At 40.8% G+C, this 27,860-nt stretch overlaps 1 protein-coding gene across 2 annotated transcripts in view; it reads right to left on the reverse strand.

Annotated features, from left to right (window-relative positions):
• Positions 1 to 27,860, reverse strand: part of TNFRSF21 (TNF receptor superfamily member 21) — a 73,240-nt gene that overhangs the window by 21,965 nt on the left and 23,415 nt on the right. For both annotated transcript variants that reach the window (XM_017505163.1, XM_017505162.1), the window contains exons 3-4: positions 26,078 to 26,572; positions 382 to 647 (exon numbers count right to left, since the gene is read on the reverse strand). In XM_017505163.1, coding sequence (XP_017360652.1) covers positions 382 to 647; positions 26,078 to 26,572 — 761 coding nt within the window. The remainder of the gene's footprint in view (positions 1 to 381; positions 648 to 26,077; positions 26,573 to 27,860) is intronic.

Raw genomic sequence — 27,860 nt, forward strand, 5'->3', positions numbered from 1 at the left:
GTGTAGTAAAAAGTCTTTTTTCTTGGTTTCATTCAAAGTACACCATGGAAAATGATACTGTAAATTGGGTAAGAAAGAGAACTTTTACAAGTACTGATTCATACTCTGCCCCCTGTAGATTTTGATGTGACCGGTGTGCAGATAGGGTTCGAGTATCAGTATTTTTTTAAAGTTCTCTAGATGATTCTAATGGATGGACACTGAGAACCCCTCTACTAGAAAGTAAGGCGTGTGTGTGTGCGGGTGTGTGCATGTGTGCGTGTGTGTTTGTGTGCCTATCCTCCGAATATGTTCTTTTTCTTTGTTCCCATATAACTGACAAAATTTGAAATACAGAGGCAATCAGTCAGTGGTAAAGACACACAACCAGGGCTCCATTACCTGGGTGGTGTCTTCCATCAGCCCACGAATCTTCTCCACAACATCGTTTCTCCGGTGCTGGCGCAGGGCGCTAATCAGCTGGGCGAGGCTGGCCTCGGGGCCCCGGATGGTCCAGTGCTGCAGAGCCGCGTAGGCCCGCTCGTGGTCAGCTGTGTACCCGTTGGAGAAAGCAGCAACCTCCCTCTCACTGGCATTGCAGAGAAACTGATAGATATCTTTCCACTGGCTTCCCACTTGGGCTGCTACAAGCTTCAGGATGTCGATACCTACACCAGAGAAAAAATAAAATAAAAAACAAATAAGGACTTGTAAGGGAAGCTCCTTTTGTAAGGCAGCTCTGCTTTAATGAATGAACTAGAAGAGGGGTGCTTTCCTATCACTGTATATCAAAGGAATGCATTGCCTCCCTTAAGCACTTAGCACAAGCAGCTCATCTTGTGGACTAGCTGGGTACCCTCATACAAATTACACTTCCTGAGTGTGAAACCAGAAGAAGGAGGGATCATGGAACTATAATACATCAGCCCCAAATGTTTTGGAAGCCAAACCCATATAGGGTATTCACAGTTATTCCTCTGTTACTATAGTAATCCACCCCTGTTGGAGGAGAGAGGTGGGGTGGAAAAGCTCCAAGATCCCCAGTGGCTGCCTGAAGCCACAGATGGTACAGAGCCCTATACGCTATACATGAATTTCTTTTTCCTTCTGCACAATGTCATAGATAGATTCCTTTTACTTGTAGCTCTTAGCAACCTCATCATACAATTTACTTTTCTTATTAAGTTGGGAACTTTCATCTTTTCACTTAAAAGATGTACTTCATAGCCACTGGCATATCCAAATTGTCAGCATCACTCCTCTTGAGCTTTGAGCCATTATTAAGTAAAATAAGGGTGACTTGAACACAGGCACTGCAGTACCAGTACCACAACAGTCAATCTGATAACCTAGATGGCTACTAAGTGATTCACAGGCAGCTGAGGTCTCTAGCATGAATATGCTGGACAAAGGGATGATTCCCTTCCCCAGTGGGACAGAGCAGGATGGTACAGGACAGTGTGAGATTTGATCACATTACTCAGAATAGTGCATAATCTAAAAATTATGAATTGTTTATTTCTGGAATTTTCGATTTAGTACTTTCGGACCACAGTGGACCACAGGCAACTGAAACCTTGGAAAGCTAAACTGTGGATAAGGCAGGACTACTGTACTAAAGATAACAGTAACCAAGTAAGTTAGAGGCTCCCATCTAAAAACATGGTGACTTCATGACATTTGGAAAAAGGGAAGCTGCAGATTAAAACTGCAAAGGACTTTGTCATTGTCTAGGTAAAAGGTGTTCAAATTCTGGGAATGGTGTCCTTTATATCAACTGACAGTGTGCCCAGCTGTTCCAGGCCAATAGAAGCATTCCTGAAGAACGCCTAACTTGTGCTTAAATTCATGTTCAACAAGCAATTTTCTAATTCATTATTCAGTCTTCCAACTTGACTTGCATAATTATAATGAAGACAACAGCCAAAAGGACAGTATAATAATAGTAGCTATTATCTTCCAGGTATTATGTTAAGGCATTGGCCCACTGAACATCTTTATAAAGCATTAATATTCCAATTACACAGGTAAGAAAAAAAAACACTTAGAAAATGTAGGCTACTGGTCCAATATCACAAACGTAGGTAAGTCGGTTATTGAACCCAACTCACCAGGTTTGTAATTCAAATCCTGTATGTGTCACCACTATAAAATGTGACAATATTGATAATACCTTCCAAGAGGGAAGAAATGCTTTGGCTTATAAAAGACCATGAATCCCTTGACCAGCTATTCTGGTCAAGGATATTATTCTGACAGACAGCTATCCCCAATGATTCAATATATTGTCATTCTGGCTCATCAGTCACTTGAAAACCCAGTGAGTGCATTTATGGTCCCCAGATCTGATGCACAGATGAAATTGGTGAAATGCAAAAATCAAATCTCAAGATCCAAAAACTCAGGATAAGCACCTGGCACCAACCCTTTGTGAGGGGAGGCTCTCCCTGAGTAGCTCACTTTGGTGTCCCTCTCTTTACGGCATCTTCTCTCTGCAATTACACATTGGCTTTGCCAGGATTTACACATGGGGTGCATATATCACCCTTATAGTAAGGGCTCTGGTTACAACAGGTGAGTGAGTTGTCTGAATCAATGTCATGTTTTGGGGTTTGTTTTGTTTTTTGAGATGGTGTTTTGCTCTTGTTGGCAGGCTGGAGCGCAATCTCGGCTCACTGCAACCTAAGCCTCCCAGTTTCAAGGGATTCTCCTGCCTCAGCCTCCCAAGTAGCTGGGATTACAGGCACCCACCACTACATCCAGCTAATTTTTGTATTTTTAGTAGAGATAGGGTTTCATCATGTTGGCCAGGCTGGTCTCCAACTCCTGACCAGTCTTCCTAATTTATTTTTGCAAGTACTCCCATCATTACAAAAGCTCCATATACCACACTCCTTCAAGGTGATGGATCACCTCTAACATGTCTTTGAATGAGGCCATCCTCACCTGCCCTGATAACATAGCTGTTATAGTTAACCATGTCTTAAAAATATTTACTACTCAATAAAAAAAATAGGTTCAAGTTCCCAAGTGGGGCTTAGGAGAGAAAAGGAAAGAGAAGAATAAAGAGGGACTTACTGTCCTGATTTTTTAATCAAAGTTTTCCTAGAAAAAAAAAAAATCTTTTTTTGCATCCATCAGTTGTTCAGGAAAATATTAGTAAAATGAGCTATCAATTATTGCCAATAAAAACAATAATAATTCTAAAAGTTTCTGTAAAAATGAAGGACCCTGTGGCTCCTCAACATGCATTCCTCCTCTGCCATCAATCCTATTGAGGCAGATGATGTGGAAGACTGTATACACATCCTGAACCAATCCACTGAAAATGGTCTTCAAAAATAAGTTCCTAGTAGAAGGCTGTTCTCTTCTCAACCATAAACATAGAATTCCGGCTGGGCAGGGTAGCTCACACCTGTAATGCAGCACTTTGGGAGGCTGCGACAGATGGATCGCTGGAGCCCAGGACTTTGAAACTAGCCTGGGCAACATGGCGAAAACCCATTTCTACAAAAAATACACAAATTAGCTGTGTGTGGTGGCATAGGTCTGTAGTCCCAGCTACTGGGGAGGCTGACATGGGAGGATCGCTTGAGCCCCAGAGGTGGAGGTTGCAGTGAACTGAGATTACACAGCTGCACTTCAGCCTGGGTGAGAGAGAGAGACTCTATGTTCAAAAGAAAAAAAGTAGAATACCACAAAACATAAAAACTAAAAAAATAGACTGCCACAAATTGAGTCATTACTGTACTTCTCACACAGTTTTCCCTGGCAGCATGAAGTTACTTGAACCAACTGCTTTTCAATTTTCTGAGCAATGTTTAGTCAGATATAGAGGTTTTGATTTCAAGCAAAATAGACTCCTCAGAAAACCCATATCCGATTTAAAACCCTGCAGGTAGCTTTAAGGAATAAGCCAGCTATTTGTGGTTAATGTGGTAGACTCTTCCAAACACCAAAAGGCTTGTTAGTCCCTGAATCTTAATTTAGGTCAATTTGACTAAGGCCCGCAGTGTCTTACATGAAAACATGACTGCGTTTTCTGGTAAGTAGGACTATTGCTTAAATCTTCATAATGCCAATGATAGTGGCTTTGGGCAAACCTCTAACTGTCATGTCCATTTTTTCATGTGTACAATGGAAAAACTCACTGGGGTCACTGGGGATAAGCTGATTAACATTTTCTATAGAGTTAATTTATTTTTGGAAGTACTCCCATCATTATGAAAGCTCCATATACCAGCACTAAAACTTAAGGCTCAATGCATTTCAGATGCAAATACACAGCCTTTACAAAGTAATTACAGAGTTTAAAAGGTTTAAGTTTAACAACAAGTCCCTCTTCCAAAACCCAGTACTGTATTTATCCTTTTTTTAAGCCACAAGATAAAGAAAAAAAAGGAAAAAAAAAAAAAACCCACAAAGAATAGAAACAATGAGATTTCCCATAAACTAAAATGGACTGGAAGCTAAATTTAAGGCCTACAAATCAGGTTTCATCTTGTTCTCTCTCTCAACTAGATTCTCTACTATGAAAACATCATCAACTCCATGAACGGGCTGGGGCTGCCAATGTTCTTCACCGCTGTCCTCTCCCACTGTGGAATTGATAAATCAAAGATAAATGAACGACTCCCTCAGGGGATACCAACCTTTTAGCCTAGCAAGTTATCATAAAACCCCAGTGAGGAGACCAGTCTGGGACCTTGAATGCCTTCTTTGTTTAGGAAAAGGTGTTCGACAAAAGAAAACAATCAACTGCAGAAAAAAGCAGGAGGATGATTTGCCAAACTGAGATAGTCACCTCTTTGGGGAGGGAGAGGAAGGGGCACAGAAGGGATTTCAAAGGTATTCATAAAGTTCTGTTTCCTAGGCTGGACAGTGAAGAAATGGGTTTTCTTTTCATTTTATTATTTTTATTTGGGATTTATTTTGCTATTCTTTTTTAAACTATCTATATCACATACACATATAAAACATACACATATATAAGACGTGTTTAATATATACTTTTAAACACACATGATTAGGTGGTTAAGTGTTTAATTTTGTTGGTAAGGAAATCTCATGTAGAGGGTTCGGTGACTAGTGCAAGGTCACTCACCCAGTTAGTGGTGCCTCAATTGTGGTTAATAGGGAATGTGAGGTAGTCGAGGAACATTACTATTTGCCAGAATGACGCTCCTCGGACATGGCCATCCAGCCTAGGATGAATGCACTCCAGGCTGGCCACAGTGTGTGTGCTGCCTCCTGGTCTGTTATCGCTGACCAAGTATATGTTGGTGCAAAAGTAATCACAGGCTGGGCCGGTGGCGTATGCCTGTAATTCTTTAGGAAGCTGAGATGGGTGGATCCCTCGATCTAGGAGTTTGAGACCAGCCTGGCCAACATGGCGAAACCCTGTCTTTACTAAAAATACAAAAAATTAGCCAGGCGTGGTGGTGCACACCTGTAATCCCAGCTACTTGGCAGGCTGAGACAGGAGAATTGCTTGAACCTGAAAGGCAGAGGTTGCAGTGAGCCAGGGTTGCGTCGCTGCACTCCAGCCTAAGCAACAGAGTAAAATTCTGTCTCAAAAAACAAACAAACAAAAAAGAAGTCATCGTGGTTTTTTTGTCACTGAAATGGCAAAGACCACAGTAACTTTTGCACCACCTAATAGACACGGGAACAGTTTCCCCCGGTACTTTATTTCTTTTTTTTTTTGTGATCTCAGCTCACTGCAGCCTCTACCTCCTGAGTTCAAGAGATTCTCACACCTCAGCCTCCCTAGTAACTGGGACTACAGGTGCACGCTATCATGCCTGGCTAATTTTTGCATTTTTAGTAGAGCTGGGGTTTCACTGTGTTGGCCAGGTTGGTCTCAAACTCCTGACCCCAAGTGACCCGCCCACCTCAGCCTCCCTAAGTGCTGGGATTACAGGTGTGAGCCACCGTGCCCTTTATTTCTTTTCTTTAAAACTATGATACCCTAAAAGAAAGAGAGAAAGAGTGAATTCAGCAGACTTTTCCTGTAAGGACAACAGTAAATATTTGACACTTTGAGAACCAGACAATCTCTGTCATCACTCCTCAACTCTGCTGTAGCATGAAAGTAGCCACCAACAACACAAATGAATGTGGCTGTGTTCTAATAAAACTTGATTTACAAAAGAAAGTAGGCTGGATATGGCCCATGGGCTGTAGTTCACCAACCCCTGCAATTACAGCAATTTAAAGAGAACTTGGGTAGGACTGTCAAATAGCATAAACATTTAGAAAAGCATTTTATTAAAAGAAAAGAAACCATACTCAAAAGACAATGAAAGTTCCCACCCCAATTATTAACCTCAATGTGAAATGACAGTAAGTGACATGGAGACCACCTCTCTGCTTGGCAGGATGCCCAGTCATCTGTCCCATCGGAGTTCCCAGAGTTTTCGCCAAGATTGGTGACAGTAGCTATGTGTTGGATTGATCTAAATTGTTTAACTGGATATGGTGCCAAGTGTCTTTTTTCTTACATTGAAAAGTAACACAACCCTCAATCCACTGAACGGCTGATAGACGGGCACAGAACATGACATTACTTTTCTTCTTTTTTTTTTTTTTGAGGCAGAGTCTCTCTCGGTCACTAGGCTAGAGTGCAGTAGTGCGATCTTGGCTCACTGCAACCTCTGCCTCCTGGGTTCAAGGGATTCTCCGGCCTCAGGCTCCCAAGTAGGTAGAGCTATAGGTGTGCACCATGCCCAGCTAATTTTTGTATTTTTAGTAGAGATGGGGTTTCACCATGTTGGTCAGACTGGTCTCAAACTCCTGGCCTCAAGTGATCCACCTGCCTTGGCCTACAAAAATGCTGGGATTACAGGTGTGAGCCACCACGATCTGCCAACATTGCTTTTTCCTGTGGTGCCAGATCCTGGAGCTCTGGAGAATGGATGAAGTTTCTGGGGAGGTCATCAAAGGAGTCAAGCTCTATATACCCAAGCCTGTACTAGTCAGGAGCTGTCTGATAAGGTGGCCCTGCTCCTGGAGAAAAGCATGAGGATGGGAAGGATCAGGCAGTGGGAAGATCATCAGTCATAGTCACAAGACATGGTTTCAAACTCCAGCTCTGTGACTTGTTAGTTGTGTGACCCTGGGCAAATGGCAACCTCTCAGAATTCAGCATTCACTTAAGTAAAATAGAAACACCACCTCTTATCTGTTAGAGTGGTTAAGGAGATTAATGGTATCAAGTATTATAGACTCCTAGGGTAGCACCTCAGTACACTTTGGCTCTCCTTCTCCTGCCCCTCCATTTCTGCCTAAACAAGAGTCATTGGACTAATGAACCTAAAAGATGGGAAGAGTTCTGTACAAACACAGGTTTTAACACCGGGATTATTGGTGCTGAACAATGAAGCCAAGAACCAGACTCCCGGCTTCCCGTGTTTCTTGGAATCTCACACGTACATGTTAGGAGATCGCTGAAGTCATCCACAGAAGGGTAAATGTGGAAGGAAAAATGCTGCTGCTACCACCTCTGCCACATGCAGGGCTTCACAGCAGTACTCCATGGGTTCTTCCAAGTGAGCTGACACTGACCTGATCCCCAGCAAGAGAGCGCAAGAACAGAGGTATGAGCTGGTAAACTGGGTTATTACAGAAGACATGGCAATTTCCAGTGCATTATAAAACCTTGAATTAAATATTATCTGGGAGACAAACCTAATTTAAAGCTCACTTTTTAAAAGCTGAATGTCAGCTTCAGGATGCAAAAATGAGTTCCTTCTTTTAATAAAAACTCGAATTGACCTTTATAATTAGAGAAAATATTAAGGCTGTTTTCCTTTTGGAGACAAATATCTGAAATGAATGTCATCACTAAGAACCCATATCAAAGCCTTCCTTGGAAGAGGTATGAAGGACAGTCAGGACAAAGCTGAAGGAAACAAAGGCTGCCCGGAACCACACAACCATAGCACTCAGTTTCATGCTGCACAACCAGGCTTTGTGCAGAACGGGTGCATCTAAGAGATATGTTTATAAACTTTTTGATAGTACCAAACTCATCATATAAAAGGATTCAAGCACTCCCAATAAATCCTGTTACATGTAATGTCAGTTCTCATTATTCTTCTAGAAAGAGGGGTGTGAAGGGACAAATAATGAGAAACTCCCAGGGAGGCAATTAATATACAAACTCCTCCCAGGACAGATGACTCCACAGTCATCCCTGTGCCAGTTTCTCACCACACACACAGCAGTCACCTGAGATGTACACATGGAAGATGGGAGACATGAACTCAAGACAACCTCCCTTCTAATACCTCCACAAGCCTCCACAAAAGATATGCTCCTGATAAGCACACACTGTGTCCATAACCTTACAAGCTGCGGATACAGGGACAAAGACGGCCACAGCACATACAGCAAATATACAAAGCAACATATGCAAAAGTCAGAATTGGAATAAAAGCCTGGCTTTAGCATTACTGGAACCGATGTTCCACATACAATGGTCATGTCATCAAAGATGCCTTTGAAGCCAAGTCCAAGCCCACACTGCTTTGACTACCAGTATCCCCAGCACCTATCAGAGGAATACCACAAATATCTTTGGATGAATGAATGAGAGCCTTTTTTTGTCAACAATGCCCTCCTGACTGAGCCTCCTCACCATTTGTCATCTCATTAGCTTCTATAACAGAAGCCACTGACAACCTGAGTGGCCACATGCCCACACATACCCTAGCCTTGTGGCCCTGCCAGATCTCCAGTCTCTACAATAATGAGAAGAAAGGACAATGGTTCTGTGGTGTTCTATGTTCACCAATGGGTGGAACCTGGGCTCCCAGGGACCTAGCTCTTGTATAAAGGCCTCTCCCCCTGCCAGTGCCCTCTTCCTATTGAGTGATCCACTACATCCACTTTAGAGGCCAGAGCTCACAAGCAGGAAAGTTCTAGATTCTCCTACTGCAGCAGAATCCTTTTGGTGAGATCAGCTGTCCAAGGTGTGGTCTCTCTGACCTGATAACAGAGTAAGTGCTCCTAAAAGCAACATACCCACATGTACCTGTGTTTCATAGTAACCAGTATACTATAGAGTGGTTAAAAATTTGTATACCAACAGTTGTAACTTCCAGTGCATCCAATACACAAGAAACTGCTTCATTAGTGCTGGGAACTTTGTATCCCTCAGGTTAAAAATACTCCTTCCCTAATTGAGGTGTAAAAGAAAGATCTGTTTAGATTTTACTTTAGGGGCAAAAAATTATTTGTGAAGCAGAATTTATCACTTTGTGGTTGAAGGTTTAATAGACAATCACCGTAAGCTCAGATGAACCTTGGGGACTACTAAGAAAAAAAAAGAAGAAGAAAAAAAAACACTGTACAAAGATCTCTTGAAGTAAATGGACAACATGTTCCAATGATAAACTATCAAAACAATAGACAATTTTCCAAATGGAAGAGATCTCACTGATACTGTGAGGAAAATGAATAGCATTTTATTTCATTCCACTGGACAAAACAAAACAAAACAAAAATATCCCTCCTTCCTCCTTGTCTTAGTCTGTTTGAAGCTGTCACAAATACCTGAAGCTGTTAGTTTATTCATTCAACAAAAATTTATTGAGCATATACTTTGTGCCAGACACTTTTCTACGTGCAGGAGACATGACAGTGAACAAATGTCAAGTGAAACAAAATCCCTTTCTTTGTGAAGGCTACGTTCTATTGCGGGGAAGTGATAAAACATAAACTGTTAGATAGGGAGAGGAGCTAAGGAGAAAAATAAAGCAGGGAAAGAGGATAAGGTAGGAGGTGATGGGGTTGCCACATCTAAGAGAAGCCTCACAGAGGTAGACGCCCTCAATGGAGCAAAAGCTGTGCAGACAGCTGCAGAAAGAGGGTTCTCGGCAAAGGGAGCAGCAGGTTCAATGGCAGGAAGGGTGTTGGAATGGACAAGGAGGAGCAGGAAGGCTGGCAAGGCTGGAGCAAGTGGGTCAGGCAGAGGGGCTGGTAGGAGTCACAGAGTGAGAGAAAACTGGAGTTGGGAGAGTACAGATTACATCCGGCCTTTAAGCTGCTACTCTGAATTCAATTGACTACCAGTATCCCCAGCACCTATCAGAGGAATACCACAAATATCTTTGGATGAATGAATGAGAGCCTCTTTTTGTCAACAATGCCCTGGAGACCTTGGGAAGAGAAATAACACTATCTGACTTTACATTTAAGCAGTATCATTCCAGCTGTTGTGTCAAGAAAAAACTGAAGGGGGCACAGATAAAAATGGAGCAACCAGTTAGAGGCCACAGCAGTAACCCAGCAAGGACGTGATAGTGGTCTGGTCCAAGGTGGTGGCCATGGAGGCGATGGGAAATGGTAGACTTCTGCACATATTTTGAAGGAAAGCTGGCAGATAGCATTTGCTAATGAGTCAAATATTGGGCAAGAATGTAATAACGGAATCAAGGATGCTAAGGTTAAGCAAGTGGAAAGCAGGGAACCATTTTCTGTGATGGGCAGTTGATGTGGAGGTATGGTTTGGAATTTGGAGTTAGACATCTTAAGCATGAGATGCCTGTTAGACAGCTGGGTCTGTCAAGCAGGCAGAAGCATATTTTATTGTGAGTTCAGGCAAAAGGTCCAGGCTGGAATAGGTTCATTCCCAATTCCTTTGGGAATGAACAGCAGATAGATGGTACTTGGGTCGTGGGTCACCAAGGGAGGGAGAGCATGTAAATGGAAAAGAGGTGCAAGCACTGAGTCCTGCAGCTCTCCACTGTTTAGAGGTCAGAAAAAGGAGGAGGAACCAGCCGCAGAGAGAGAGAAGAAACAGCCCAAGATGGAGGAGGAAAATCAGACAATGTGGTGTTTGGAGGCACAGGGAAGAAAGTATTTCAAGGAAAAGGGAAACAAGAGTGTCGATTGCTGCCAATAGGCCAAGCAGAGGAAAACTGAGAACTGAACAGTGGCATTAGAATCATGTTGTCAGACTCTATGGGAAAAAGGTGAGACTGTGGCTGAAAGATCACCATATTTACTAATTCTAAGACCCTCCAGATCAATGCCTTATCACAGTTTGGTTTTAGTGTTTTCTTTTTCTCCTTAGCGGTGTATAAAAGAGTGGTATGTCTCACAATTAATTGTGTCTCAGATTTGATAAATAGAGTAAGAGGTTTTTTTTTTTTTTACTTATAATTTGAATTCATCTATTTGTTAAAATCTGACACGCCATCAATAAGCCTAATATGTCAAATTCTATACATACAGTGCAATGTTAACCACCAACTACTCATGAAGAACATCAGCAGAATTCTAGAAATTCCTCTTCCTCTGCAAAATCTGCTTACATAATACCTGACTAGGCTGACTCAAGGACATATATTTTTAGAGATTTTTTTTTTTCTATTTGTATTTGAGTTCTACGTGGGGGAAATGCTGACTGGCTTTTCACTATCCCAAACAGCTTAAATTTAAAAGCTGTTAGTTAAACTATAGAGTGAAATATACATTTAAAAAATAAATACCTAAGGCTGGGTGCAGTGGTTCACACCTGTAATCCCAGCACTTTGGGAGGCCAAGGCAGGCACATCATTTGAGGTCAGGAGTTTGAGACCAGCCTGGCCAACATGGTGAAACCCTGTCTCTACTAAAAATACAAAAATTAGCTGGGCATTGTGGTCCCAGCTACTCAGGAGGCCGAGGCAGGCAAATTGCTTAAACCTGGGAGGTAGAGATTGCAGTCAGCCGAGATCATGCCACTGCGCTTCAGCCTGGGCAACAGGGCAAGACTTTGTCTCAAAAAATAATAATTAAATAGCTTCACCCTAAAGGCTACAGAATAAAGTAACTAGAGGGTGGTTCTGAGGAGAATCACAGTCTCTGACTCCCAAGGGCGAAGGCCATGTTTCTGGCCATCTTGTGTGTGAGATAATGCTTTTTAGGATACAACCATAAGAGGCTTTTCTCCTGCAAACAATTTTGTGTGCTTTATAATCCTCAAACACCCTAAGAGGTTAAAGAAAAAGGTGCTGTCTACTGGAAATGGCATTCCTGGACTCAGAGACAGAAAAGGTAGTGGGGTGGGGGAGAGGGGGGGAGAACAGTCCAACCCTGCTGCTGGAAAATGACTGCGACTGTCAGCCCAGAGCTGGAACGCTAGGACACAGCAGTCTCTTAAAGGGAATAATCTGCCCCCTTCAGCCTGGCTTCCTGGTGTTTACACTTCAAGCCTACTTCCCATAGGAAATTTGGGCTGACAGACAGGATGACTGTCTGGAATTTTTAGTCAAAAAGTCTACCTGGCAAAGGAGGGGAAGGTTCTTTGGTTGCAGCAGCCGCTGATGCTATTGCCACTGCTGTCTGGTCCTGAGAAAAACACCAAGTTAAACATGTGAGTTCAGATTAGAAGGACTCCATCACCTCTGACTTACTTAAAACAGCCTTTATTTCCTAAAACAGCCTTGCAGAGCCTTCAGCCATTGGTTGCCTGGCTTTAGAATTTTTCTATTTCAAACAATTTATGAACAAGTAGGAAATCTGAGTGACTTCTACATAGGAAAATTCACTGCTGATGACAATTTTGTAGGCGTTTTATTTCAGAATAAGCTGACCTTCACTAAGGTAAATAATTTTTTTTCTTGGTTAAGCACAGTTTTTTTTTAATCAACCACAAAAAGTTAAACCTTTCTAGCACCAAGTAATTTATTGGAAAATTCAGATTCTTATCATTAAGGGACAGTGTCATCAGTGCCTGACTTCAAAATCTGGCACTGCTACTTCCTAGCTATGTGACCTTTGGCAAGTTACTCTTCATTACCTCAGTTTCCCCAGTAAAACTGGTATAATAGTGGCCTTCCTTATAGGGTTATGAAAATTAAGTTAATATTTATAAAAACTTAGAACAGGACATAGCACTCAGGAAGCATATCAGTTTTTGTTAAAGAAAAGTAGACAGTGAAAATAATGGTAGAAGAAGGAGCTTTCTTGTAAGGTTAAGAATGTATATTGTAGTAATCCCATTTTATGTCATCTCTGCATCACAAATTACCTCCTGATCTTGCATATGTCAGTAGTAGCTTCATTTCAATAACTTCGTTTTAAGCAAAACTGAAGTGGCAAAGTGCTAATGTAACATATCATTCCTAATACACTTTATTTGTTCATTTCTGAACACTGCATATGGTGGTTTTAATAATTCAGATGAAAGTTTATTAAGCCATTCCTGAAACCTGCTTGAAGAGTTTATTAATATTATTCAAATATATCCACAGCATAGCTTCCAGTTGCTCAACCTCTGTCACCTAACCACTGAAACCTCTAGGAAATCTTTGTATAAGAAACATGTAATTCCACTTCCACAATTGCACTGCATTGCAAATCTATTCCCACTATTGGACTGGCCCTTACTGCTTACCTAGAAAGAGGGAGAAGCCTGCAAGGTTGTGAGTCTGGGAGACGGGTTTTGTTCATGACCCCCAATAAGACAAATTCTCCCACATTTGACCAATCCTAAAAGAGCAATCACATTTGGGAAAGGAAGGAAACATTTTTTTTCTAAACCTGTTGTTGGAATTCATAACAACATAGAACTCTGAACTGGGCTGTTATTGAGTAAAGCCATTTTTGCTGTCTTGCTAGGGAAAAAGGATGATGTTATGATTTGTTTTGCTTAGGTAGTATATTGTGAGTAAGGGATAGAATGGAAGAAATAAAAAATGTTATCACCAGAAACTCAAGTCCTAAAATACAGCTTGGTTCAATATATAAATAAGTACACTAAGCAAATTATGTCTTGGTTGTTAAGCAGTGTTATTTTCCCAAAGAACAGTCTTCACATTCAGATTGGGACATCAAAGTTACGCTAATAAGAGGTTCTACCACCAAGCCAGCTGGTCTGCACTTTAACTTAGTATTTGAATTTCAATCCTAAAACACAGAAGGGGGTTGGTTGTAGGTTGTCTTCAACTGCAAGTTTCAGTCTTTGCATATCCAAAGGAAAGGATTTTGATTAAAAGAGACATTACAGATATTTGAATCCAATACCTTTATCATCAAGATGAGCAAAACCAGGCCCACAAGGTCCTTCCCTCTGCACAGCTTCCCTCCTGAGCCATGCTGCCTCACTCCACATATCTCCCAATGAGCAGGTTTGCTTTTTCACCTGTACACAGAGTATTCCCTTCTTTCACCTCCCAAGGCTGCACCCTATCAACTTAGCAGGTGCTCCCCACCCTACAAGAGCAGACCGTATGAGCAAATTTCCTTCCTTCCAATTTCTAATATTGTTAAAGTCAGACTACCCATGCCACATGTCACACTCTGATTTTCTCTTTCTTTCTTTCTTTCTTTCTTTCTTTCTTTCTTTCTTTCTTTCTTTCTTTCTTTCTTTCTTTCTTCTTTCTTTCTTTCTTTCTTTTCTTTCCTTTCTTTCTTCTTTCTTTCTTTCTTTTTCTCTTTCTTTCTTTTTCTCTTTCTTTCTTTCTTTTCCTTTCTCTCTCTCTCTCGCTCTCTCTCTCTCTTTTTCTCTCTTTCTTTCTTTCTTTCTCTCTTTCTTTTTTTTTGGAAACGAAGTCTTGCTCTGTCACCCAGGCTGGAATGCAGTGATGTGATCTCAGCTCACTGTAACCGCCACCTCCCAGGTTCCAGAGATTCTCCTGCCTTAGCCTCCCGAGTAGCTGGGACTACAGACTCACCATGTCCAGCTAATTTTTTAGTACAGAAGGGGTTGCATCATACTGGCCAGACTGGTCTCGAACTCCTGACCTTATGATCCATTTGCCTCAGCCTCTCAAAGTGCTGGGATTATAGGCGTGAGCCACCGCGCCCAGCCTCACACTCTGATTTTCTTTTCCACTCTTTTTATGCTGGTCAATTTTTAAGGCATTTTATAGTCAAAGCTCCTAGTGCAGTTGTTGCGTCTGCAACCACTACTTCTGACTTATGTGACTCGTTATAAATTTTGACCCGAGACGGATTTCTACTTGGGTTGAAAATCAGAAATAATGTCCCTCTGCTTGACCTCAGGTCTCCATAAACGCTTCAGTATGGCTTATCCCCTGACCTTGCAGGGAATGAGCCATACTGTGGGGAAGAAAAAGGGAAACCAAGCTGGCAATTTTATCAATGTTATGACGTCATTCAATCTGCATAGACATCCCATGAGATAGGAGTCACATCTACATTACAGGTGAGACACAGGCTTGGCACCATGACACAGACAGAACTGATATTCAAAACCCAGGTATATCTGATGCATGAGCTGTCACCTTTCACTGCACTACGCTGCCTCCCAGGGTGAAGTAAAAATTCATCAATCCCATCTTTCTGAATCTTGGTTGCTTCTTTGAATATAAATCTTTTGAATATGTCTCTCCATCAACCCCCATTCCTCATCATGGGGGTCCTAGAAAGGGAAACAAGTAGAAATGGAGGAGAAATATGTTGCAACAGTATATTTGTGATGGTCTAGGCTTCAACCTTCTGTCCACACCTGCACTCCTCCTTCTCCAAAGGATGGAAGCTTAAGAGTGAGAAGCAGTATATGCACTAGTTCCCAGCTCAGGATCCAAGGCCACACCTGAGTGCCAGTCCAGGCTCACCACTGACTTGTGGTGTGGCCTTAGTCAGGTTACTGTATCTTTCTGTGCCACTGTTCCTAATGTGTAAAACTGGCATAAACCCGAAATCATAATGCTATTCTGATAATTAACAAGAAAATATATATAAATCCCACGGGATAGTGCCTGGCACACCATAAGCATTCAGTAAACTTGAAGTATCATTTCTCCCCCTTCTGTCACCATAATAAGGCTTTCCTAGAGGAACTTTCTTTTTTCTTTTTTTTTTTTTCCCTCCAATTAAACAACTCAGGAGGAACTTTCTTATGGATTTATCCTGGATAAGAACATTTTTGAGTAAAACTGAGTTAAAGTCAGAGAATGTCAAAAGCAGCCAGAAAGGTGCTCAGGTCTCTAAGAGGGTTCAGGAAAGAAGATATGAAGAAGGACACCTTTGTCTCTTCAAGAGAAAGGTGGAAAGGTTTCATGCAGGTTGAAAGAGTTTAAGAATTTCTTTAAGTTGCTTTCACGTGGAGCCAAAATCTCCTAATTTATCTCACAGCCACCAGTTCTTTCACCTCCCCCAGCCTGAAATCATCCAGGTAAAAGATGCTCATCAAAGGTAGCCACATACTGCTTCCCCTTCTGACTTGATTGTCATCGAGGAACCATTACCATTGCCATCCAGGCTATCCAGGGAGAGACAGCCCGTCAGGCTCTGAGACACACCTTCCATCCCTGCCTACTCATCTACCCCATGCCCCTGATAAGAGCCAAAGGGCTATGTTCCTTGTTCCTTTGCTTCCCCAACCTTAGTCTCCAGTATCCTCATTTATCTTCTAGGTTTTTGCAATCACCTTTGCGTTTCCTCATTCAAGAAACTTGAGTAATTATTTGCAAACCAGAATGTCCTCTGTACTGAGCAGAAGAACTCTGCAGTTCTTTGACCAGGAAAGCAACATTTCAAATGTAAAGAGCACTGTCTCGGGAGTTAAGAGAACCAGGCATTGGCTTCCCTCTAACCCCACTGGCCATGTGACTTCGGGCAAGTCACCTTTCCTTCCTGCACCTCAACTTCATCTTTTATATAATGAGAGTACTGGACTAAGTGAATCTCTTCTAACGCTGACTTACACACACATGAACACACACACACACACACACACACACACACACACACATACACACATTCCCCATGATCCTCATTGCTCTCCAACTTATAAATTTTCCAAAAAATTAAATGAAAACAAACACTATGTTACAAGAGTCTCATAAGGCCTAGTCCTGGCACAATGCCTTGAACATGGTGTTCAAATATATATAATTAAATAAATACATCACAAGTTAAGCAGTTGAATAAGTCTTTTTAAAAATTATTTTCTATTTTTTCCTTTGCTTTCGGATTCCTTAAGGGTGAACCTGTTTACAAATTTATCCCAAAATTCCCTCCATAATTTCAGAGTAGGATAGCATGTTTACTTCATATAGCGTATTTCTCTGCTTTAGCCAAATTACAACTAATTCAGAATCAGGCAGACTGACCATTTAGTTTCTCTTTAGGCAAATAATGCAATATACAGATAACACCAAGAAATAATATACCAAAAAGCAGAACAAAGAGGGAGAAATATCATCTAAGACAGAGAATAATTCATCTCTAATTTAATATCTCTCATAAGTGTTTTTCCAGGAAGAAATTTGTGGTTGTCATGGCTAAAGATATACCCAGTGAACAAGGGCTCTGCCTGGGCCCCTGGGGAGCCACCTGCTTCCCAGCAGAGCACTTAGCCTACGACACACATGTGAAACTAGACTTGGACATTGCCTTTCTAGAAGTGAAATAAAGTATTTCTATGACCCCGGGCTTCACACTTATATGGGTGACAGTTTTCTCCATTCACAAGGATCACTTTTAGATTACAAAATTTAAGCAAATAGACCTAACAAATTACAAAGATGCACTGATCTGCGGTAAACATGTGATTCAAGAAACTTTTTTACTGGGGAGAGTCATGTTCACACTAGTAAGCTATGATCAGAAATATTAAAGTTAAGAGGGATTTCCAGCATAACCAAAGCCTACATCTATTTATTAATACTTACTGGACTGGGAGGGTTTTACTGCCAGGACATGTATATCCCAGAAGCCAGACACTCTCTACAGGTAGATATGACCTGCTGACCTTTTCTCGGCTCAGACAAGAGTTGAGCAACTTTTCCAAAGCAAGTAAAGCATTTACAAGGCATGTAAATACCTAGCGACTCACCTTGCAATGACTAATGCAAGGCTCTTCTCAGGAGTTCTGTTTATGGCTACGGTTCCTTGGCTCTTACGAGACCAAAGTGTCCCTCAGCATAAAAATTCAGAGATGGATGAAACCTTTGGATAGAACCTTTCCTTTCCTTTACAATCAGGTTGCATGCTGGAATATTATCTGTGGTTACACACTTGAAGGGAATAAAAGGCTCATGACATTACTAGTTCTATAATAACTGCTCAATTTCAATCACTAAAAAAAGTCTCACATTCTCCCTAAAAACACACAGAGTTATTACACATTCTCTTAGTTTTTCCACAACCCTGTGTCCTAATTTAAGTAGAAATGTTCACTAGCCTGCCCTCACACTCTCATAAGCTGGAGGGAAAGCTCTTTCATGTTGCAGTGAGCACACAATCCTTCTTTGGCATCAGGTTGGCATTGAGCCTGGCCTCTTCCCTCTGACTAGCAGTGCAGTGTTCTCCACTCTACAGCACATTGCAGGAACCCCCAGGCCAGTGTTTTTACTGAGAGACACCAGCAAGACAGTAGGCATACTCAGGTAAGGTACAAATAAATTGTCACACTGATCAAAATTTGGTGGCTCTTTTGTGATGAGTTCAAGTCTCCTCATTTTACAAAGAAAGGTGAGATCCAATGAGAGAAAGTGCCTTGCCTGAGCTCATCCAGCCTTTCAGCAGCAGAACAGATCTGAACCTCAGCTCTCCCAGACCCCCTCCTCTCCTCTCTATGGCTCCAGTTTGGCAAAGAGATGAGTTGTAGCAAGTACATGGCAGGTGCACCTGTGAGGTGGACCCATACATAAGATGGAGCTCTCCTGGTGAAAGCTGACATCTATTAGGAGATGGAGGAAGCATAGAACAATTTTTAAGGGAAAATACAAAGACAGCTTCCACCTTTTCCTTGCTGCCACTCATAGCTGATGATCTCCTTTGTTACTCCTTCAGCACACTGAAAAACAGTTACTGGTAAAGGAAAAATTGAGCTGGAACTGTTAGAATTCAAGAAGGGCTCCAAGAAGAATCAGACTGTTTATCCAAGCTGTGCAAGACAGCAGAGGTGAAAGAGAAGAAGCTGCTAAGAGATGACAAGTCTATGGTATAGAGCAGATGCTGGTAAGTAACAGCCTGCAGGACAAACCACCTATTCCTGCAAATAAAGTTTTGTTGGAACACAACCACACCCATCATTTACATGGTGTCTCTGGCCACTTGCATACTACTAGACTTTCAAACAGAGTGGAGTCATTGCAACATATAATCCTAAAAATCTCCTAGATAACTCCTAAAATATCTCCTAACTTGCTGACCCATGGTATAGACAGCTTATGGAAAATATTATTTTGGAAAGCACAAATTTATGTCCAAGTATAAAGCCACTGAAGGGTCTTGCCTGATGATCTCTGAGGCTCTGTCTACTTGAGAGGCCGCTAACTACATGTGTAAATTAATTAAGCTAATAATCATATCTGGTATGGGGGTAAACCCATGTTTCTAATAAACTCTTTTAAGATGGTGTTGCTCTTACCTAAGCACAGTATTTCTTTTTTTTTTCTGAGATTGAGTTTTGTTCTTGTTGCCCAGGCTAGAGTGCAGTGGCAGGATCTCGGCTCACTGCAACCTCCCCGTCCAGGGTTCCAGTGATTTTCCTGCCTCAGCCTCCTGAGTACCTGGGATTACAGATGGCTGCCACCACGTCTGGCAAATTTTTTGTATTTTTGGTAGAGGTGGCGTTTCACCAAGTTGGCCAGGATGGTCCCAAACTCCTGACCTCAAGTGATTGGCCCGTCTCAGCCTCCCAAAGTGCTGGGATTATAGGCGTGAACCACCACGCCCAGCCCTAGATACAGCATTTTAAGGGAGAATGTCTCTGTCTTGCTCGTGGTATTATTTCTGTGAGTTAGGAAACAAACTGAGACTGCCAGAGAGGAAGGAGGTGATGATGTCAGTGGTGGGGATGATGATGATGATGATGATGCATCCTCTGCATCATCTCCAGCATCTGCACCCTCATCCTCATCACTGCTATCACTTGTGGATGGTGGGCCACATGGCCAGCAACATCCTAAGCACTGGGCACACACTCATGTATTTAATCCTCACTACAGCCTGTGTACTATTAGTATCCCCATATTACACATGAAAAAGCTAAAGCCCAGAGTGGTTAAGTAACTTGCCCTGCCTCACACAGCTAGTAAGCAAAGGGAAACCAGACTCCAGAGTCTTTGTTCCTAACTGCATATTCTAAGGCATTTTAAATTTTTTTCTGACATTATAAATAGAGGCCTAGAGAAGTAAAAGGTCTTAACTGAGAGTACATGACTAGGAAACGGCAAATCCAGAATTTTAGAACCCAGGGTTATGGATGGAATTTCTAGTTTATGATGCTTCTTTCCTACCCAAAAGCCTCACACCTCCTTTTCCTCCCTCACTCCCACTCCAGCTCAACCACATTACTCCTACAAGCTTCTCATGCTTGTCTGCTAAGGCCAGACAAGCACGAGAAGCTTGTAGGAGTAAGGTGGCCACAAGGTTAATCCATTTCCACAGTAGTTAAACACAAGCACCTAAGCATTTACCAAGCTGCCTTGGCCTTTGAATTAGCAGGGTCCTCTCTCTCAGCATCACCCTGCTCTCCAGTGTCCGTGGGCTGGTGTGTTTCACTTTGAAATAAGCAAATCAGATACGAGATGTCAGCAATTTTTTCCTAGTCAGTTTTTGCATATTTTAAAGCAGTGCTGCTATGGAAGTCTCCTTTAGCTCTGAAAAATCATTATTCTTACCATCTATGGTAATTTAGTATCAAGAACCCACCTGAAGGTCTCTATGTTGAAATCCCTAACACAAACATCAGTATAAGTCAACAAGAAAAAAGAAATCCAAGGCCTTTAAAATAATCAGACCTTAAAAAGTATATGTAGATTAATTACCTCACAGGTGTTTTATACCAGTGCTATCCAAGAGAACTTTGTATGATGATGGAAATGTTCCCTCTGTGTCCTATCCAATATGATAACCACAAGCTATGTGTGACTACTGAGTACTTAAGATGTGGCTAGTGCAACTGAGGAAATGAATTTTTAACTTTAGTTAATTTTAGTTTTAAATTAAATAGTTCATGAGGCTAGTGGTTACCATATGTGTCAGCTCAGCTCTGGACCACCCCTCCTATGCCCTATTCCAGGCATAGGGGACACACAATAAGACCCAATGTCCACTCTCTAAGAACTTAGAAGCTATGTAGGGAGACAAACTACATAGACACAGAGTTAACAGTGACAGATGGCAAGAGCTAAAGGAATGAAGAAATTGCATCTTAGAATCTAGTTCCACAGAGTTAAGACCTTTGCCCTTTTGCTGTAGCGGGTACAAAACAGTCTGCTTGAGAAACAGTGCCTGCCCCAGTTGATTTCATAATCCCTGTAGCAGTTGCTTTAAAAGTGATGTTGCCTTTCTACGGCATGTGCCTTAAGTAAAGACGTGGAGAGAGATCACTGTCTCTGTCAAACGCTTACTACAATTTCTCCCCAAGGCAGAGCACTGAAGAATGGGCTCATCAGAAACTAAGCAGGTTTAAACTAGGTATATCAAATTCCTTTGTCTCTCACCTTTTTTCTCCTCACTGTTCTTCACAGACTGAAAGAAAAAGGAAATATGGTCCAAGCCAGAAACTGCTGATGTTTTGTTCCTTTTGTCACTTTGCAGAGCTTCTTCATCCATAAGTACTTTCAGAGCAATTTCTACTGCTCATCTGCTTTTCAAACTTCCCCTCTAAATTTCTAGGGCAACTAGTTGCTGAGAACACGACTTCCTACTTTTTGCAAATAGTTAAAAAGGGAGGAAGAATGGGGGAGGGAAGGGAAAGAGGAAAGGGGGGGAGGAAGGAGAGGAAGAAAGAAGGAAAAGGGAAATAGTAATGGCACAAATTAGAAACAGCAATGAGAGAACAGCAATTGGTTTTTATTCTCAGCTACCCTGTTTTTTAACTGGGACTGGAATACAGTTTTGTATCCTCCATAGCTACAAGGAAATGAACAAAGTGACTGTTTTCAGATCATTGGTGACTTTTCTCAGGGCCATGTATGGCCAGTTGTATAGGGATTAAGTTCCACTATCTTTACTTTTGTTCTTTTGTGACAAAACAGATCAAATGAAAAAGTGTTTTCCACGTATCCTCTCAATTAATGTGAATCCACATAAATCCTTAATTTTAAATTAAATTGAACTTTTTGGACCCTCCCCCGCCACTTACTCCATTATGTTGAGGTTATACAACAAAATCAAATAAATTTTCAAAAAATGATAAAAGCATGACAAACTGAATATTAACAATATTCATATCTTGGTGACACTTCAACCTCTTAATTATATTTTTGTGTATAAACATTCTGAAGGTACTTCCAATTCCTGTTGCTGAAATAGATACATTACATGAAAACACAGTCTAGTCCCCAAACATACACCAACATCTACCAAACATAAAATTGCTCTGACTTCAGAAAGGAAGAAAGCGTACAAAATACCACAGCACTCTCATTCTTCCATCTCCTAGTCATACAAGGCCTCATCTTACATATCCAATACTAGGACTCCATGAAAGTAGGATTGTACCTTTCTGGAATTCAACTGTAAAAACTATAAGTCCATGATAGACAAAGAGGGGTGAGCGGAGCTGAAAAATAAAAGAGGTTCCTGTTGGCAAGAAGGATGGAAACCAATGGCCTAGCTTCAGAGTTTGGAGGCTCTATATGTCATTAGGTGCCTGGATTGTTCTATTGAGGGTAGGCAGGGATAAGTAAGGTTTTAGAAGACCTCTGATAGAAAACAACCCAAGGCTAAGCCATTTCCTTCCCACCTTATCCTGATGAACAAATCAGTGTAAAATGGACAAGGACCAGGAAAATATCTTATTATACAAGATTATCTCCTGGCCAGAACTCATTGCGATCAGACCAACAAAGCCCTGTTTCTAGAGGCCTCTCTGAGCACCTGGAATGGCTTTATTAAACAGAACCTCTCTTTGTAATAGGATTTTACCCAGTTGCATGTTTAAGACTAGCAGTTTGGAAAGAAAAGACTTTCCTTAGAAAAACATCTTAAATATAAATATCCCAATGCAAAAATCTGAGGAACAAGCCTAAACTATTGGAAGAGATAGTTATGCCTGAATGAAACTACTGTAATTTAGTTTGAAAAGCATATTGCTGAGGTACTGCTTTCAGAGAAGGATAGGATCGGGCTTTGTTTGATTTGGCACTTCCATTATTTTTACAAAATAGGATATTGTTTTAAGGACACAGGCATAGTAGTTTATAAGGTTACCATGGTCATAAGAATGTCTAAGATCATTGTATTAAATTGCTTTCTGCTGCTGGATCAGTTTTTACTTCTACAACTTGCTGTATTCTCAAGAATTTTAAAAATCAGATTGCAAAAGAGAGTTTAGAAATGTAGCTCACCATAATCTAATCTATAAATGCAACTACTAAAGGAATGGAGTTGCTTTTGTAATAAAGTGAATAATGAGAGGGCAGTTCCAGATATTTAATTATCTACCAGGATGTTCACATTGTTTTCTACTAATTGGATAAATCTGCAACAGAACAAATATCCTGCCTAGCCACTTACAGAGCAGTTTAATGCAATTCTGATCCTTGACTAGATCCTACGCTAGAGGGAAAAAAAGTATATTATCCACCAAGGGCCTTATTGGGTCAACATACAATATTGGCAAATGAAAGGCAAAGAATTGTAACCCTACTAAATTTATTGAGGTTGAAAACTGTAGTATGTTTTCTGAAAATAATAGTCTTATTGTCAGAAAATATATGCTAAAGTATCAGGGAATAAAAGGCCATAAAATTAAGAAAACTTATTTTGTCCATGTATTCATGTGTATATAAGCATATACTTATATATTATATATCACATAATGTTATATAATATATAATAAGCTATTCTATAATACATATTTTATAATGTTAAATCTATATGTGATTTTTTTTCTCTTTCTTTTTTTTTTTTTTTTTTTTGATTTTTTTTTTTTTTTTTTTTTTTTTTTTTTTTTTTTGATGAATTCTCTCTCTGTGGCCCAAGCTGGAATGCAGTGGCATAATCTTGGCTCAATGCAACCTCCACCTCCCAGGTTCAAGTGATTCTCCTGCCCCAGCCTCCCAAGTAGGGAGGGACTATAGATATGCACCACCACATCTGGCTAATTTTTGTATTTTTAGTAGATACAGGGTTTTACCATGTTAGCCAGGCTGGTCTTAAACTCCTGGGCTCAGGTGACCTGCATGCCTCAGCCTCCCAAAGTGTTGGGGTTACAGGCATGAGCCACCATGCCTGGCACTGTAGGTGTATTTTTTATGTAGAGAGAATTATAAAGCAAAAGAGCAACATGTTAATAATAGGTAAATGTGGGCACGGGTATACAGGTATTCTTTGTACTGTTGTTGCAACTTTTCATAAGTTTGGAATTATGTGCAAATAAAAAGATTTTTTTTTTATTGAAAAGAGGGGGGAATTGAAGCTTTCCCCAGACAGGCTTCCAGTAAATAATTGTCCTATTCAAGTTTATGTAGGCTTAGTCTGATAGGACCCAAATAGGATGTTTGCCTCTGTCCAATTTTCACTTAACTTTTGATCATTAACATCATCTTTTGGCTCCTCTGAGCCAAGTGGAAGAATTGTCTTGGGCTACATAAAATACACCAACAATAGCTAATAAGCAAAAAAAAAAAAAAAAAAAAAAAAAAAAAAAACCTCATAATGTTTTAAGAAAGCTTATGGGCCGCATTCAAAGCTATCCTGGGTGATGGATTGGACAAGCTTGATTTACACAAATCAACAAGAGGAAGCAAAATGAGTTGCAAGTTTTTTTTAACTTTATCTAAATTTTTCATTATAGAAGTAGCATGTACTTAGTACAGAAAGCTTGGGGAAAGTAGAGAAAACTAATAAAGAAAAAAAAAAGAAAAAGAAACCCATACATAAATCCCACCCACCACACTGGGGGAAAAAATTGTCATTTTGGCCGATTTCCATTCAGTCTTATTCACAAGTTTTAAGACAGTTGGAATTATATTCTATAAAGTATGTAGGTTGGTGGTTTTTTTTCCTTTAACCTGGATTTCCTGGCTAAAATAAAAAATTTCATAAAATCTTCAATGTCTACATAATAGTCCATTCTAATTTACTTAAGTTATTCCTCTAAAACTGTCCCTCTGTTATTTCCAATTTCTATGAGACATGACGCTTAGATAAAAGTTTAAGATCTTTGTGCTTACATCTTTGTTTCAGTATTTCTTATTATACTTTTATGACAGATTCACAAGAATGGAATTGCCATGCCAAATGGTATAAATATTTGTAAGACTACAAAAAGCCAAACTGCTTTCTAGAAAAGTAAATATACCCCTCTCTCTTTAAGGGGAGACAAAACAGCTGAATGGGGTTATCAAAACTGGGCTGAAGTTTCATTTAGGATTTAAAGAAAGGGAAGTTACTTCACAGTCCTAAAAACTGCAGTCTTCGGATCAAACTTAGCTCTGGGACAAATTCTGCAAGCTATTGTTTGTCCTCAAAAGAGGAAAGGCCAAAATATTCCAGCCTGTATTCAACACAGGCTGACTACCAGGGAAGAGATGCAATGCGGAGCCTCAGATGGTGACTGACATATTCTGCTTTTGGGATCTACAATCCAAATGACCATCCTACTCTCCTGATAGACATGGGATCCTAAAAATTTAAGTGGGGAAAAAAAATATATATATATATATGAGGAAATTGTCAGGAATCTAAAAGCAAGATTCTGATTGAAAAAGCAAACTTATGACAAGCTGGGTTTTGTCCCCTTCATTTGCTTCACAGTCTAACGTATAGGAAAAGTAAGTGCTCCAACAGCCAGGAGTCTCATCCCATCTGTCCTGAAAAAATAACTATTGTCTTGTTTGGATCAATGTTGCCAAACTTCTCTGAATTTGAATTTCTCATTTGTTAAATGGCAAGGTCAAAGAAAGTCCCTAAGCATCACTCAGTCTCTGATTCTGCAGCCTTCTTCTGTTTTAAAGGTGCCAAGGGGAAAAGGAGGAAGATGGATTTTTCTCTCTGAATGCATTACTTCTAATGAGACAGTCAATCTCTTTTTCTATAACACGACTAGATTAAGCAGTGCTTGGTCTATGAAAGAGATTCCACAAACTATGCATTCCCATTCCTTCAGAAAACAGGGACTATGGAAAAAGTGGCAGTGAGATCTGTGAGCAAGGAGAAAAGAGAGAAGGCTCACCATGGCCATTGCAGTAGTAGATCCACTTCTCCCGGTTCTGGGTTGGCGTTATGGATTTCTTCAGCCCTGCCTTTTCCACAATGGCACTGGGATCCTGCCGGGGCCCCTTTTTCAGAGTCCTCGAGCTTTTCCGGATACTGCACACTACAATCACCACAAGCACCAGCAGCAGGAAAAGCACAATCATCCAGGGCAAATGCTCATTGATGTCAAAATGCTTGTGTAGGTTCTGTCTAGGATGTCCCCTCTTGGAGCCCTTAATGGGCGTGCTGGACTTCTCACCCCCAGTGGCCTCCATGGACGGCAGCAGCTTCAAAATGTGTCTGTGGTGGGGGCCTTGCTGGTGGTTGACTACCTGAAGGTTTGGGAGGGTCTTGTTCATGTCTTCCTTCCCCCTTGCTGAGCTTGTGTTGTCAGGGACTGTCCCTTCCTGTATGCTACTCGATACCTTTGGTCTAACAGAGGCAGAAGAGTTGGATTCTGTTGAGTTCATGCCTAGAAAAAAGAGTAAGGAGTGGGGAAGAGCTTTTCCATATTTGGGGATTTATAAATTCCCTCCTTTCCCTGGTCATCTCCAAGTTAGGCCAGATAATCAAAGATGAGATGACCTTTGGGCCTTAAGAATAAATTATGTTGCACATTTTCATAAAGGCCCTAACAGTACCTTCATGTAGAAGGTAAAAATGGAACTAAACTCCTTTCTTACACCAAAACCAAGGGCATCCTTAAGGATCCAACACCTGAGCTTGACAGCAGCTTCTCCTGTACTTCACATACTGAGCAGACACATTTATGTGCAGAGATCTAGTCAACTCTTATTTTGAGTTTTCAGAGAATGAGTTCAAATTTAATACTTTTGTCCATCCTCCTTCTCCCATCTTTTGACTATTTCATGATGCAGTGGTAAAACTGAGAATATGACTAAGAAAAATAAAATAATTCAAATGCAAATTTGACTAGTGAAAGACTTGGTGGGACAGGTCAGTGAATAAAAGCATCTGTTATCAATAGATTAAACAAGATTTGGGCTGGTAGCTTAGTGGACTTCTTTCAGAGAAGCCTCCACAAGTAATCTTCATTAAGAAGTATGAGAGATGGGAATTTTGAGTCCCAAGAGACAGGACTTGGCCTAAAGAAAGCTGGAGTGGCCATCTGAGCTCTTGGAGTCTGTTTCTTCATTTCAACTGGCAGTTGTAAAAAGGCTCTCTTCATAGGGTTACCATGAAGGCTAAATGTAATCATGCATGAGAGTACAGTAGGAGGAACAACTCAAGTTGGTCATCATCTCATGAAAATTACATTCACTCAAAAAGTATTTGAAAATAAAGGTTAAATTTTATATTCTGCTTGAGGTTCTGATGGAAAGCTTGAATAATTGACACAAAGAGTAAAGTTAAAATCATTGGTAAGAAATAAAGTTATTATTTTCCAGACATGAGTGCTAGTTACCTTCAATCTGATATGAATTTGCTTATGATGCTTTTAACTTTCCTTCCCATTCTTTGCCCCACCTGGATTCAAAATCCAGCCCTCGCTTCTGGATGTAATAGTATTTTCTCCCTTTCTCCCTATTTCTCTGCTCCTGGCTGTGTCTGCCTGGGACTGACTCCATGTTGGAAAACTTTTAATCTGGAAGGAACCTTAAACATCTAAATCATTCATTTGCTTGACAAGTTTGAAACCGAGGCCTGAAGAGGTTAAGTGACTTACATAAGGTCACACGCTGTCCTTGTTTCTCTCGGTTCATATTTTATAGCTTGATGTGACCTAGTTTTTAGATATT

Source organism: Cebus imitator, unplaced genomic scaffold, assembly GCF_001604975.1.
Source record: "Cebus imitator isolate Cc_AM_T3 unplaced genomic scaffold, Cebus_imitator-1.0 Scaffold334, whole genome shotgun sequence".
Lineage (NCBI taxonomy): Eukaryota > Metazoa > Chordata > Mammalia > Primates > Cebidae > Cebus > Cebus imitator.